The sequence below is a fragment of the Impatiens glandulifera genome, chromosome 9 (assembly GCF_907164915.1).
Source record: "Impatiens glandulifera chromosome 9, dImpGla2.1, whole genome shotgun sequence".
Lineage (NCBI taxonomy): Eukaryota > Viridiplantae > Streptophyta > Magnoliopsida > Ericales > Balsaminaceae > Impatiens > Impatiens glandulifera.
The window spans coordinates 33,535,689-33,550,825 of record NC_061870.1 but is presented as its reverse complement, the minus strand read 5'-3'; the positions used below and the strand labels follow the sequence as shown (position 1 = coordinate 33,550,825).

The 15,137-nt window shown below is 30.6% G+C and overlaps 2 protein-coding genes across 2 annotated transcripts; one reads left to right on the top strand and one right to left on the bottom strand.

Annotated features, from left to right (window-relative positions):
- Window positions 1–1,964: 1,964 nt before the first annotated feature.
- LOC124915231 lies at window positions 1,965–3,608 on the bottom strand. The gene is made up of 4 exons (XM_047455909.1): window positions 3,324–3,608; window positions 3,113–3,231; window positions 2,421–2,518; window positions 1,965–2,324 (listed from the first exon to the last, which is right to left on the bottom strand). Exons 1-4 carry the CDS (start codon window positions 3,517–3,519, stop codon window positions 2,147–2,149), a joined length of 591 nt encoding a protein of 196 aa, XP_047311865.1. The 5' UTR covers window positions 3,520–3,608; the 3' UTR covers window positions 1,965–2,146.
- Window positions 3,609–7,807: 4,199 nt separating this feature from the next.
- LOC124916302 (phosphatidylinositol/phosphatidylcholine transfer protein SFH9) lies at window positions 7,808–12,893 on the top strand. Its single transcript, XM_047457027.1, has 15 exons — window positions 7,808–8,264; window positions 8,339–8,639; window positions 9,408–9,507; window positions 9,766–10,032; window positions 10,123–10,200; window positions 10,282–10,383; window positions 10,470–10,519; window positions 10,628–10,727; window positions 10,939–11,025; window positions 11,350–11,442; window positions 11,532–11,626; window positions 11,760–12,195; window positions 12,273–12,347; window positions 12,429–12,602; window positions 12,684–12,893. Exons 1-14 carry the CDS (start codon window positions 8,258–8,260, stop codon window positions 12,480–12,482), a joined length of 1,845 nt encoding a protein of 614 aa, XP_047312983.1. The 5' UTR covers window positions 7,808–8,257; the 3' UTR covers window positions 12,483–12,602; window positions 12,684–12,893.
- Window positions 12,894–15,137: the final 2,244 nt, after the last annotated feature.

Here is a 15,137-nt window from a genome sequence, read left to right as displayed (position 1 = left end):
TTTGATTTGATGTTCTTTTTACAAATCCGTGAGTGCACGTACAGACAGCATAGTCACGGGTGCTGGAGGGGGAGGGATTAGTGTGCTTCTTACTATCTGATTTCACTTGTAAAGAAAGAAAAACAAAAATAGACCCTAGAATGAAGTGAACATTATTCATTTTTTCACAATTTCCGTGACTCATTGAATATTCTGAGTTATATATTATTATTATTATTATTTAACAGAGACAGAGATGGAGAAAAAAAAAAAAGTATTTACTTTGTTCATTTGCCACGGGATGGTGTACGAATGCTGCAGTCTTTCTCTTTTTGCACAAACAATCTTTGTGAGTTGTCACACATCCTTATTAATCACATGCTTCCTTCAAATTTTTAAATAAAAAAATAAAGTTTTTTTTTATGAATTGCTTAAAAAAATGTATGAATAACACTATATAATGGGCATTGGCTGCTCATACGATTACAAATAAAATAAAAACTAATGGCCTAAATTAAAATGAGAATTATAATTTTGATGTTGTGTTTTGAATTATGAAAGAAGTAAATAAAAAAAGACATAAATGTAACAAGATTCTTTTCCTTGGCATTCTGTGCCACCCTTAAGCATTGTCACTTCCATGTTTTGTTTGTCTGTTAATCTATTTATCATCAGATCCATTGCCACTTTTAAAACATCAATTTCAACCCCACCTCTCTAGTACTTTTGTGTTCTTGGCCGTTTATATTATATGGCTAGTATTAGATCTAGAGTAGTCTTTTTTTGGTAAAACAAAACTATTTATCACAATTTTACTGTCAATTAACTTATAGGCCTTGTTTGGATTGTGGTTATTTGAATAACCTGGAGAGAGAAAAAAATAATGATGGTTGATGATTTTGAGAAAATGATGATTATTTTTGGTAAAAAGATTTAAAGGATATTGATATATATAAATAAAATAAAAAATAATAATTTAAATAGAGGGTATTTTAGTATTTTGGTTAATGAAATGAGATATGTGATTGGTGAAAAGTGATTAATTAGAAAACTGATTTGGTATAAGATTAAATAAAAATCTTACAAGAACAAGGTCATAATAATACTCTTACACTGTCTTTATTAAAAAAAAAAAATTATCAAGGAAGTATTTTCTAAAAATCCAATATCAAACAAGCTCTTAGAAACAAATGAAAAATCTCATTTGAAAATACATATTATTTTTATACTTAAAAGAATAAATCAATTATACAAAGGATTCTTTGGCAACTTGTCCATGACCTAATTTTATTTTTGAATTCTTGATGTTGTTGCAACTTATGAAAATTATTTAGATAATAAACTCTTAAGGGGAATACATTCATTACTTTTGTGAGTAAAAATAAAACTATTGAAATGATAATATGAGTTTATAGTTGGAAAGTTTTTTTATTTTGAACATCAAACCTGATAGTTTTAAAAGAAATGCATCATCAATATTAGTTCCTGTAGTCTTCCATTAATTAGTTGCGAAATATGGACTAAAGGAATATCTAGAAATCGCCTACAACTGCAAGTAAACTCCTTGTTTCCTCTCACAGGGCAGACATTTAAAAAAAAAAAAAAAAGTATAATTACACTTTCGCCCCAGAGAACTTTTAGTAGCAGACAATCCTGTGTGTCCAGGATTGTCTGCTACCAAAAGTTCTCTACTCCCCTGTTCCCAATAAGACCCAATAAACCCGGAACCCCGCAAGTAGACAGGATTGTCTGCTACCAAAAGTTCTCTACTCCCCTGCTCCCAATAAGACCCAATAAACCCGCAAGTAGACATGCAACTGGTGTTTGAGTAGAAAAATAAAATCGTTGAGAGTTCGTTTTTTTTAACAAACTAGATTTGTGAGAGCATCAGGAAACTAGCATAACCCTGACTTCAATCTAGATCGTTCTTAGTGGGAATCGATCACACGACTTCTGTTTTTAATGAACTGTCACAAACTTTTGATACTCCAAAAATTGTGTGAAAATCTGTTGGAAAATGAATATATATAATTCCATATTGTACATGACATGCTTTCTATTGGTACAACAAACCAGACAGAGGAATATAAGATATGATCAAGATTGTGAACAATGAGCAACTATAAATCGCTGCAGCACAAAGAAATTAAGAAATTGCCTGATTTGTTTACTGAATATCAGAGGAAGGAGTATCGAGTCCTTCCAAAGGGGCCGAAGAAGGAACTGAACTAGTGAATTGATTCGTCTCCGCCATTTCCACTTCATACGAACTTCTATTCGAGGAATCTTCCATGCCCATAGCCATCTGCCTCAGCTTTTCAGCTCTAACCGCTCTCAATTCGTATCTAGCAAAATCAATATGAAACTCACAAGAATTGTTATTTTTTCTTTTCTTTCTAAATTTTGTATTCTTTGTTAAACCTAAATCTTGTTCCACTTACTCATTAACATGGATCTTGACAAGTTTGAAGTATATTCTCCAGAATTGCAGCTCTTTCAAATAACGGGGGCATAACCTAAATCTCAGTTGAGATAGTTCCTGACAATATATTATCAATTCACCAAGAAGATAAACAAACCATGAGACTGAGAAGGCAGAGGAAACACTCTTTTTTTTTTTATCTGAATCTAGATTCTTTCTCAAAATAGACCAGATACAGATATGAACATTCAAAGGGTTTCAATTCAACTATGAATCCCTTCAACTACAACTTTTGGGTAAACAACAATGATGTCAAATTTTGCACCAAGTCTAAAACCCTTCTACCACATTTGACTAACAATAACTTAAAATCATGAATAATCAATCAGGTCATATTGTTTCAACAACTTGAAGAAAGTTGTGGCTCGGTAATTGAAATCCATCAAGAACAACAAACCACCATTGGGAATTCCAATTCTAAGAGCATATATGAATGACAGTACAACCTGTTGCCTTGTGTTAATTAGATTTCAGTGAAACTTGAAATCCAAACCTAATGAATGTTCATCCAAGCAAATAATAATATAATCAGAAGTTGAAATACAGAATTGGGATCATCAATAGTTTAAACCCCCACGAACTAAATCCATTCACTTGATCACAGAAACAAATAGACAAGTCAAATAGAGATAAAGATAGAGAGAATGAAACCTTGACTTTGGATAGCACAAGCGACGCATGCCGTTCTTGCCAATCAGATAAATCTTTCTTTTCTTTCTCATAATTCCTCGGAGGAATCGCACTATCTCTACTTGATCCCTCCTGTTCATCTGCAATTCACTTCAATTTCAATTTCACATACTGGTACGGAATTTGTATAGGGTTTGAGTAATGAAGCCAATCGCATCAATAATAATAATACCTTGAAGGGGGAAATTTCTGAATGTATCGAAATTGAAGGCCTTGACAAAATCGATCAATTGGGTAGTGACTCCATAGAGCTCTTCCTCGTCTACTTTCGAGGATTGGTTCTTGCCGTCGCCAGAAACGGCTAAAGATGGGAATTTGGTCGTTTTGGGTCTGGAGAGGCTGCTTCGAATCCACAAATATGCCTCCATATCTTCCCCCTTCTCGAGCTCCGGCCGCTTCTACGGCTGCCGAATCTCTTTTTACACTTCTCTACTGAATAGTAACAAAATTATTTAGGTTTCTAGAAAAATAAAATTAATTTTAATTAAACAACTCATTATATTCTTCAATAATACTTATAGAAATTATTTATTGGTCTACTACGATTAATAAATATAATTTAATATAACATGATCTTTTTTTCCTCTAAAATACAAAAAAGGATAGTTCCACATGAAAAAGAAAAACTTTTTTTTTTCAAGTATAATTGTAATACTTTATTAAATTAAGATAACTGAATAACTTATCTAGTTTTGTTTAATTATTTAATTAAAAAGAAGAAGAATAAAGACAAATCATTTGTCTTAAGACAAAACTTCACTATAAAATGTGGGATGACTAGGGGCGAGAGATCTAGCTTAGGATTTGGAAAAGTTAAATCTCAATTTGAAAATAAAAAAATTTACTATAGAAATGTGATTTAAATCTTTTTTTTTTAATTTTTTAAACTTAATTCATTATTTGCTTCTCTAATTTAAAAAAATGTACATTTATTTATTCCTTTTGGAAACTATAAATATTGCATTTAAGATGTGTATCTATATAGTGTCAATGAATAATTAAATATTTTGAGCTTATTTTATTTCACACCTTAATTAAAAACATAACATTATGAATAACACATATTTTGATTGACTACAAATGGTCTAATAAGATGGGATTCAATTAAACTATATAAAAATTTTTTAGAGATAGTATGATTAGTTATATTATTTTTTAATAACAAAATACTTGATATAAATAAGAAAATTTGGTGAACGTAATTGATTTGGATTAAATTATTAAATTATTAATATTTTAAAATGTGACAAATATTTTATGAAAAAGTAATTGATAATCAGAAAAAACTTAATATACTTTTACTTTTGATAAAAGGAATTAAAATATTTCACCACCTTAATTTAAATAATTTAGTTATTTTGCAGGTTTATAAAACATATAAAAATTAATACTATTGAAAGCCTAGAAAGAGTATATATTATTATTATTATTATTATTATTGTTTCTCATATATACTCTACAAATAATACAATCTTTCAACGCTCTCATTTTGTTAAAATAAAAAAACAAAAAAAAACTGCATATTTCAGATTTCTCAGAAACATTATTTAGTTTGATATTCCAGGCGTTTCATCTCCGGCGGCGATTCGTCCCAGTGTATGGCCTCCGGGTCGCTGAAGGTAACAATCCGGTTTCTCGATTTAGGTGGCATACCCGGCTGCCTCAAACAAGATTTGAGTCCGCTCCGTTTTTCTTTTTTGTTTTTCCATATATAATTATGACTAGTACTTTCCCGTCTAGGAGTCTTCTTAATTCTGGGTTTTTCCAATTTCTTGGCGGGTTCTTGTCGCTCAGCCGCCACCTTGGTTGTAGTCTTAGCGAACGCAGCGTTCCAAGGGACGAGGCAGGAGGGCTGAACGCACCCGACACCACCCGATTCATTTTCCTTCCGCTTGTGGAGTCGGGCATGGCTTCCATGTTTCGGAGTCATGCCGGCCCATGTCCGGCGAGGCGATTCCGGCCTTGGAGTCCGTCGGTGATGGTGGTTTCTTCGTGGTTGGTTCAGCGGCGGCGGCCTTGAAGAAGAAGAAGAAGGAGTAGAGTGGTGGGCGTTGGACCGGGTTTTTAGCAAGTGATAGATGGTGTGATCAGGGACGATGTAAAAGACTTTACCGGGTTGCAAGAATGAGTCTGGCCGGACAACGAGCCACGGGGATATAAAAACGTCGGGTCGGGTTACCTTGTGACGGGGATTTTTACTCATGATTATAGCGGCTTGAACAGGTTGGGTGTAAGTTTCGATATGCCCCCCTGGATGGACCAGTTTCAGTATTCCTTTTTCTTCCTTTGTTGATGAACAAACTGATGTTGACATTGTTAATTTTAGGATTGGAGATGGAAAATGGCAAGGGGGAGGGGAAATCCTTTGTTGATGGCTCTTCTTATAATCGCAAGATGACAAGGAAATGACGGAGAAATCTGTATACAAATTGTTTAGGATCTTACGGAAGAAGAAAAAGATGAAAGAAATGTCATTGTCCTAGGAATTCCTCTAATTTTATATTCAATCTCATCCTAGGAATTAACAAGCTGAATATACATCGTACCTCTGTCTCTAGGAATCAAGAGTTATTTTTTACTTTATCTGACGTAATTGGGCTAGCCATTCAAGCCCATAGCAAATATTAGAAGAACCCTAAATGATTACGAGTTGTACTAGCTAGAGTGTTTGATCACACTTAATTAAGTTGGCATGAGTGTTAATTAGTACATACATGCATGCCATAACCCACGATCAAAGGAAGTATAAATTGACAAAGATTCTGAAATGGTATTATTTCTTAATAAGTTGGAACTCAATACTCAAATATTGAAAAAATCAATAGTTTATTTGACTGATCAACATCAAAAGGAGGTCTAGATTTTAGAAACTCTATCTGTTGTGATTGGTTTTTAATTTCAGTTTGGAAATACCTACCTAATTTTTTCGTTTCAGTTTCATTTTATCTTAGAATAATCTAAATTGTCTGCACTGTTAACATTTGTTATTAGACATAACACTGTAAACCAGCATGAAACAATTTTTTATATATATTTTTTTATTTTAGTTTCAGAAGAATTAAATTCAAGACATTTGGTCTCTATTGTCATTTGAACAAATTAATCATTGTCAACCATAGGTTTAAACCTTATTCAAATTTTCTGGAAAAGTAGCCCTCAACTCTTAGATTGATGTTGATACATTTATAAATAAGAATATGATCTGGATCTAATGCAATCGGGAAGAGTATGATCCTCCACTTATGACGTTACGTTTTGAGTTGTAATCGAACTTTTGGTCTATTAGCTGTTTGGTTTAAGTATGTTCTTTGCCCTTGAGATGGAGACCTTAACTATTTGTATATTTTGTGGGTTAAAAGAAAGTCATGGCCTCCAATCTCTATAGGTGTAGACCTTCTACTATTTGGTCTAAATATGTTTTTTTATTAACCATAGGTCTAGAGCAGATCTCCATGAACTTAAATTTAAGATATTTTTAGTGAAAATTAAATATAAAATTTTCGTTACATTAGAAATACTAGTTAGTTACAATTAAACTTCCGTTGAATTGGGTTGCAATATTTTGTTGTTAATATGATAAATTGGTTAGTTCAGCAGAAATACTTAGGAAACTTTAGACCTTAACTATTTGCTGCTAGCTCTAGTGGGGCATAGTTAGAGATTTGCAAGAATTGTCGTGATTCCCATTAAAAACATTAATTGATTCCATACAATTATTTCACTGTCGTGACACCCCAATTATTTAATACGAGTGAACAGTAACCAATTGCCAAAAAGAATCACGAAAATGGCAACCTAGTTCCCAATTTGCCTGGACCGTCAAGTCGAAGTGTCCATGGTAAAAAACAAAACCTTTTTTCCCTTTCAAAGAAACGGACATCCCAACAGACAGAAAAAAGCTGCTGTCCGAACAACCCGTCGCCGTCCACTCGCCGGACCCTTCAATTTCAGGCAACACTCCCCTTGTACGCCATGTTTCTTCTCATTGCTTTTATTGGGAAATGTCCCCCTTTTATTTATTTAATAAACACTATTTATTTTTTTATTACTATTTTAATTACAAAAATTAAATTCAACCCTAACAAGTTGTCCAATCAAAATCAACATTATATTTTATCATATGTTATAAAGTGGATGATTTTTACTTTTATTTTAATAACTTAACACTCAACAATCATTATAGTAATTAAACATATTCATAAAGTAATTGATGCATAATTAAATATTAACCCATTCTTAAAGTAACGGCAAATAAGTATTAATTATCAATAATTAATTATGTATATTTTCTTTTGACTTTTATTTTTGGAAATTATATCAAAAACATTTATCCTAGTTGACTCTTATATATATATATATAAGCCACAAGTTTGGGCCTTGTTTGGTTATCTAATTGTTGACTTCATAGATATTATCGATAACATCTTAATATATATACAAATGCAAAATCATAACTATAATTATTTTTATTATATAAAAAAAAGGAAAGAAGAAGTAACGTTTAAGAAGAATTGACTGAAAAAAGGAGTGGAAGGAAATCCGGAATGCTGAATTAAATAGATATTTAATTTTTGTTATGGGAAAACCTAAAAAGTTTAATTACCTAAAATAAAGAAAGGGTTTGGCCATTTAAAATTGAATGAATGATCACAACATTATTCGAGAGAGAGAGAAATAGGAAAGCAACCTAACTAAGACCCGCGCTTTACAAAAGAGACGCGCATAAAGAATAGGGAGAGAGAGAGAGGGGAGAGAGATTCATGATTGTTCGCAGCAGAATGTGGGCACTCGAGAGGTATACAATTGTATAGATCGATCGTTTTGGCGTCAATCCTAAGCGGTGATCTTCATTTCTGGATTCACGTGCTTGTTTTGATGAAGATGATGATGATAGTATATGATACAGCTTAGCTACAGGAATTTGTGTTGAATTTTTGGAACTTTCTATATGTGCGGCAATCTAATTAAGCTCGATTTGACTGGTTTAGTGTCCTAAACTTTGTTTCAACAAAGAAACTTTTAAGATCCAGGACATTTCAATATCGGCTGGTGTTGATTTCAACGACTTTTCGTCTCCTAGCAGATTTAGTAACGCTAACAAAAACAATGCAAGGTAAGTTGTCTATTCCATTACTAGTCCGATTTGATTTCAACTCTCTAAGATTGATTGGATCGTCCGATTCTCAGGAGATGTTGTACATTCGGAAGATAATGACAGGACAAAGAGATCCGATTTAGATGTTTCTGAAGACGAGAGGAGAAGATCTAGGATCAGATCTCTGAAGAAGAAGACAATGAATGCTTCATCTAGACTTACACACACACTGCGGAAACGCAGCAGGCGCGTTGTTCCTTGTCGATTTGCTGCAATTTCGATCGCTGATGTGCGAGATGAGAAGGAGGAAGAGGCTGTGAATGCGTTTCGTCAGGAATTGATGGCCAATTATCTGCTTCTTTCTCGTCACGATGACTACCATACAATGCTGAGGCAAGTAAATCGTATTTCTTTCGTTTTGGAGCAACAAATAATTAGCACATTTAAGATTAACTGTTGATGACTGCGGTCGAGCATTCTTAGAATGCAATAAAACATGATCTATCTGAAATCAATTTTAGAGTATTTGGAATCTATGCTGGTGTGGAAAACTTCAGTTGATTAATTCGTGATTTTGAGTCTCTTGTATGACAAGGTTTTACCTGTTGCTGGATTCATAGTAGAAACTCCAGCAATTCGTGATTTTGATTCTAGTGAAGCCAGGTCTATAAAGTTTCTGATCATAGTTGTAGAAAAGATTATATCTTCTATATATCTCTAAAACCTTTTCTACATGTATACATACAAGATGAACTGACATCTGAAACATTAGCGAGAGAACTATTTTGTTATCTTATAAGTTATAATGCTTACTATTGTGCATTTAAATGGAAATTATTATTTTTAAAATCAAATGGAAATAAATATCAGACTGAAGAACATGTTCATTGATTGTATGTAGCTGCCTGACTTGGTGGTTGGGAAACTCCTAGCTACTTAGTTGATATGAATGGATCTTTGCAGCCTGTAGGACCTTGTAAAAAATGGGTACCTGTGAAACACCTTGGAATAGCTTCTTTTTGAAATATATGTATTGATTATTTCTGCAAGTAGGTTTTGGAGCTTGCAGAGCTCTTACAGAGCATTTTGAATTAGGGCATATTAACACACATGTAATCAATTAAAGCTAATTCACAAAAGCAAACATGCTCTCTTCTGCAGATTTCTGAAAGCAAGGAAATTTGACCTTGATAAAAGCATTCAGATGTGGGCAGATATGCTTAACTGGAGGAAGGAAAACAGAGTTGACACAATTATTCAGGTTGTAGTTATTTTCATTTTTTTTCTGTGATTGTAACACTTTATATAAACCTTGATTTCAGCTTGATGTGCTTGATTCTTGTTTCATATTTGACTCCGAAGAAACATTTATGTTTAATATGTTCTACAGTAAATTGGTTATGTGGAGGCCTCAATTTAAATCCATGTTCACTAACTTTCTCTCTTTTATTAAGCATGCAACAAGTTTGTTTTCTCCCAATGCTGCAGCTTATAATTTGCATTGTATGGTTATGTTTAGGATTTCATCTACGAGGAAAGAGAGGAAGTTCAGAAGTATTATCCTCATGGTTATCATGGCATAGACAAAGAGGGAAGGCCTGTTTATATTGAGAGGCTTGGGAAAGTTGAACCCAGTAAGCTTATGAATGTGACAACAGTGGATAGGTTCTTAAAATATCACGTGCAGGGGTTTGAAAAGACCTTTGCCGAGAAGTTCCCAGCCTGTTCTGTTATGGCCAAGCGGCATATATATTCTACTACAACAATATTGGATGTTCATGGAGTTGTTAGTTCTCACCCTATTAAAACACTTTCAATTTTTCTGTGAAATATTACATACCATTTTGATGGATACCATATCTTTTTGATTGTGCAGAACTGGATGACTTTTGGCAAGGTTGCACATGATCTGATTATGCGAATGCAGAAAATAGATGGTGATAACTATCCTGAGGTGACTAAGACCCTTGAAGAAACTAACACATTTGATTCTCTTTCCAAGTTAATTTTATCTGACTATATTTCAATCTCCCAGACTCTAAATCAAATGTACATTGTCAACTCTGGTAATGGATTCAAACTACTATGGAACACAATAAAGAGCTTTCTTGATCCTAGGACAACGGCTAAGATACATGTAATTTGAAAACTATATCAAGTGCTACTATTTTCTTCTTTTTTAAGATGTCAGAGATATAATCATGAACATATATTGAATGACAGGTCCTGGGTAAACAATTCCAGAGTAAACTGTTGGAAGTCATAGATTCCAGGTTAGTGTTCTTCCTGCTATTATTTGGACAAATATCATTCCACTATTTCATATGTTTTGGGCAGGATAACTCATATTTTCTCCTTATTTGAATTTTCATTCTGTACAGTGAGTTGCCTGATTTTCTTGGTGGAACTTGCCATTGCCCACATGAAGGTGGATGCCTTGGTTCTAATAAGGGACCATGGAATGATGCAGAAGTAATGAAGGTATGTTCATGTTTTATAACACCAAGGAAGAGTTGCTTGATGGTTTTATGTCCTCTGGAGGTTGTTATGACTAACAGTTGCACAATTATTGTGGTTTTGAGAGTTTGAATCTTGTGCAGAAGTTGTTGGTCATGGTTTACTCAGTTTTGTACTACACAGTATCTCCTTCAATAAAATCGTATTTCATAACTTATTAAATATTGTCCTGCAGTTAGTTCATCTTGGTGAAGCAACATACATGAATTCTATCAATCTTTCTGATGGAGATGAATCTGAAACCAGGCCCTTTACTTCTAAGGTGAGAATTGTGCGGTCTTATTTTTCTACCTGATGCTTCATGTTTATGAGTTCTTGTGATGTATAACATGGCATCTTTCATAATTTGAACATATTTAGAGCTTTTTGAGTTGAGCTCATTTGATACGGAATTCAGTAAATCATTTCATTAATAGTGTAGAGTTGAAAATAAGTGTCTTAACACTTAATTATACTAAAAAAAACTGAATTTTATTTTTCATAATATTTTATACTAATTCACATAATATAATAATCTTTAAATTTAACTGCTCATAATTCAATACTTAGTTTTTTAGTTTTATCAAACAAACACTTAATCATGCAGGGAGAAAGTAGAGAAATTATTTCAAATGAGGCCGGGTTGGACACTGTACAAAGCACATCAGAAATTGTGCCAGCCATTTCACCTCAAGATGAAGTATGTCATCATATTTTCTTCTTTTGTCTCATGGTCAACTTTAATGAAAGCGTATTGAATGTGATGATTATCTTACTTCATTTCTTTAGGGCGGGATGGATCTCATGTCATCTCTTACCTCTGGCCCTATGGAACTCATCAATGATCGTGTTGCAGATGGTGTTGATTCAAGGAGTAAGTGCTAGTATGAAAGTACATATTGAATTTTTCCTTGTTTATCTTTTTTCACATTTACTAAAAGTCTGTTTTAATACTGGTTGGAATTCTAGTTAATTTTCAATCTGTTTTCTCTAATTTCTCTAATAAAATAAATTTATTAAAGAAGAGATGTTGACTTACCCTGAACTGATTTCTTGCATTACAGATATTAACATAACAAGTGAGATAAGAGAAAGAAGATGGACCAAGAAATTTATGATAAGCTTGTTTCTCAACCTGTTCAAATTATTTTTGCGCATTTATCATTTAATCCCAACATTGGGAAGATATTTTGCACGAAATAATGTTGGACGGCAGGTGGAAGCAAACCGCGAGTCTGAATCTACTAATTCAAGCTCTGAAGAGAATGCTGTTCCTCAGGTCAGAGAAGAAAGCCTCCTCCGCCCATGTTGCGAGAGACTGCAACTTCTAGAAGCAATGGTGTCTGAACTGTTGAACAAACCCAAAAGCATTCCTCAAGAGAAAAATGACATGCTTCTTCAGTCCCTAGATCGTATAAAGTCAATTGAGTTTGACTTGCAAAAGACTAAGAAAGTAAGATTTTCCCTCCTGAAGTAAAAGATTACTTAATGTAAGATGACTTAATGTTGTTGTTCTGCTCACTTATTCAGGCACTGCTTGCAACTGCGTCGAAGCAAGTGGAGCTTGCTGAATCAATGGAAACCCTAATGGAGGGAGATGTAAATGTAAGTTTGAGTAATTCTGATGCCTTTATCTGAATTTGTAGTAGTATAAGCCGATTTTAATCAATTCTTTTCAATAATCAGGTGTCCAACTCTTGTTGGGTAAGGAGTAGGCGGCCTTATACATGTGGTAGATGACAACTTATATATATTTATAAGATGCAAAGAAAATACTGATTTCTTAGTTTTGGGACGGTTGACTTTCTCTGACCCATACAAAATATTAACCACCGCCAATTTTGGAGCGCAAACCAGCAGGTATTTCTTGTTTTACTAAACGAAATTGTCAATATCTTTGTAATAATAAGATATTATATATCTTTGTTGTATGTCTGGCAGGTTCACAAGTTTGCAAATAGATAGATGATACAATTAAGTGACCATACAGAGGACAAACTTTTTACTTGGGACGATTTCAGTTTCTTTACTATACAGAAAAAAAACGTTTACTTAATCTTTAATGAGCGGGAAATCTGATTTATTGCATATACAAGTGTAAACAGCAGGACTAATTTATTGCATATAAAAGTGATTATTACCCATTTTATTTTTATCTCTTTTTAAATATGTTTCAGTTAGATAGATGCCTAATATTAGTTACTTGAAAATATAAAATTCACCTTGTTTGGTAGAGGAGGTTTAATTTTTGGAGTAGAAACAGTTTATTTTGTCTTCACAAGAATGTCAACAACTGATCTGAGTCAAAAGTCAAAACCAATAATACAAATTAATAATTGGTTGAAAATACTTTTAGAACTTGTTTGGGTTATTATTTAGAATCTTTATTGGATTTTTTTTTAAATCTTGTTTCACAAGGGAAAATTATTTGAATTTTTAATTAGTTGAAATATTGTCTTTTTATATTTAAAATTTAAATATTATAAAAAGAAAATAAATATATTATAATATTTTAATTAATGAATTAAAGAATTGAATAGTTAAAAAAAAAAGTGATATATAAATTTTATTAAAAATAAAAATAACATCAAATGTATTAATAAGGTTTTAACTATAAAAAAATAAAAAATTGTTTCTTGTATCAAAATTAATTGATAGGTTTGTTTTAAGGAAATTTTAAACAGTCAATGTCAATTTTATTAGCTCGCCAAATTGTGAAATTATACCATTATAGTTAAAATTTACTTTAAAAGTTAAATATAAAATATTTATTTGAATAAAATTATTTTGAACTAGTATTTAATCATATCTAAGGATGCACATGATATAATTGCGGAATACCTGCTGATATATCTTTTTAATTGGTTAACAAAAGAAAGAGTTTCTAGTAAATAGTATCAAAATTGGAAACCATGTCTAGTGGGTCAAAGGTTTTACTACTCTGCCCATTCAAGAAGTATATTATATTATATTTTATTTCTCAACATTTTAACTATTCCATTTTTTATTTATCAATTTCATTTAAAAAGAAATAAATAATCATCATCACCAAAATGAGGATTCCAAATTGGTTGATTTAGATACATCATAACCAAATAATTCTTGGGGATAAGAAGATAAAACAAATAGATCATGAATTTAAACGAAATCTATTAATTTACGTGTAAAAATACAAACATATTAATAAATAATATTAGACAATGTAAAACTTTTATTTAATTTAATTGATAAATTTGATGGAAAATATAATCTTTAAAGATATTTTTGTCAAAACTAGTATGTAACAAATTTTGTCATTATATACAATTGATTGTTATGGAACGCATCGATTATATATATATTTAATATTTCTTTTATAGTTTTTTCAAATAAAAAATAATTTTTTTTTTTATGTATTTTTATATATTTAAAAATATTAAATTTGTATTAAACTTAATTTTTAACCAAGAAATGGGAATCTTCATAGTTCGAACAGTTTCCCAAAGTAACCTTGTTTGACGTTCATTTTCCCAAAGTAACCTAGTTTGTTCATTCATTCCCAAACTAACCTAGTTTACTATTTTTATTTATTTATTTATTTTATATTTAAAATTTATTATATATAAAGTTTATATTTTCATATATATTTTAAATTATTATTTATATAAACTAAATTATTTATATTTTGATATATATTTTAAATTATTATTTTTATAAATTAGATTATTTATATTTTGATATATAATTTAAATATAATTATTTTTTATAAATTTGATTATTTATATTTTAATATATATATATATATATATATTTACATTTCAATTATTATTTATATAGTGTAATAAATATTAAATAATTCTAATAAATAATTGATGAATACTAATAAATTTAAAATATTTTAACCATAACAATATAATAATTAAATATTCACGTTTTTAAATTTACCAATTATTTATTAAATATAATAAAAAGATTATCATATTTATAGGGTTAAAATATTAATTAAAAATGTTATTATATTTAATAAATAGTTGATAAATTTAAAAACTTTTTTATGAATATATAATTATTATATTATTATAATTAAAATATTTTAAATTTATTAGTATTTATCAATTATTTATTAGAATGTTAAAGGAAATATTTATTATATATATAAATAATAATTAAAATGTAAATATATATATATATATATATTAAAATATAAATAATCAAATTTAAAATATATATCAAAATATAAATAATTAAATTTATAAAAATAATAATTTAAAATATAAATAATTTAATTTATAAAAATAATAATTTAAATTATATATCAAAATATAAATAATTTAATTTTATATATAATAAATTTTAAATGTAAAAAGAATAAATAAATAAATAAAATTGAGTTTGAATAATAAACTAGGTTAGTTT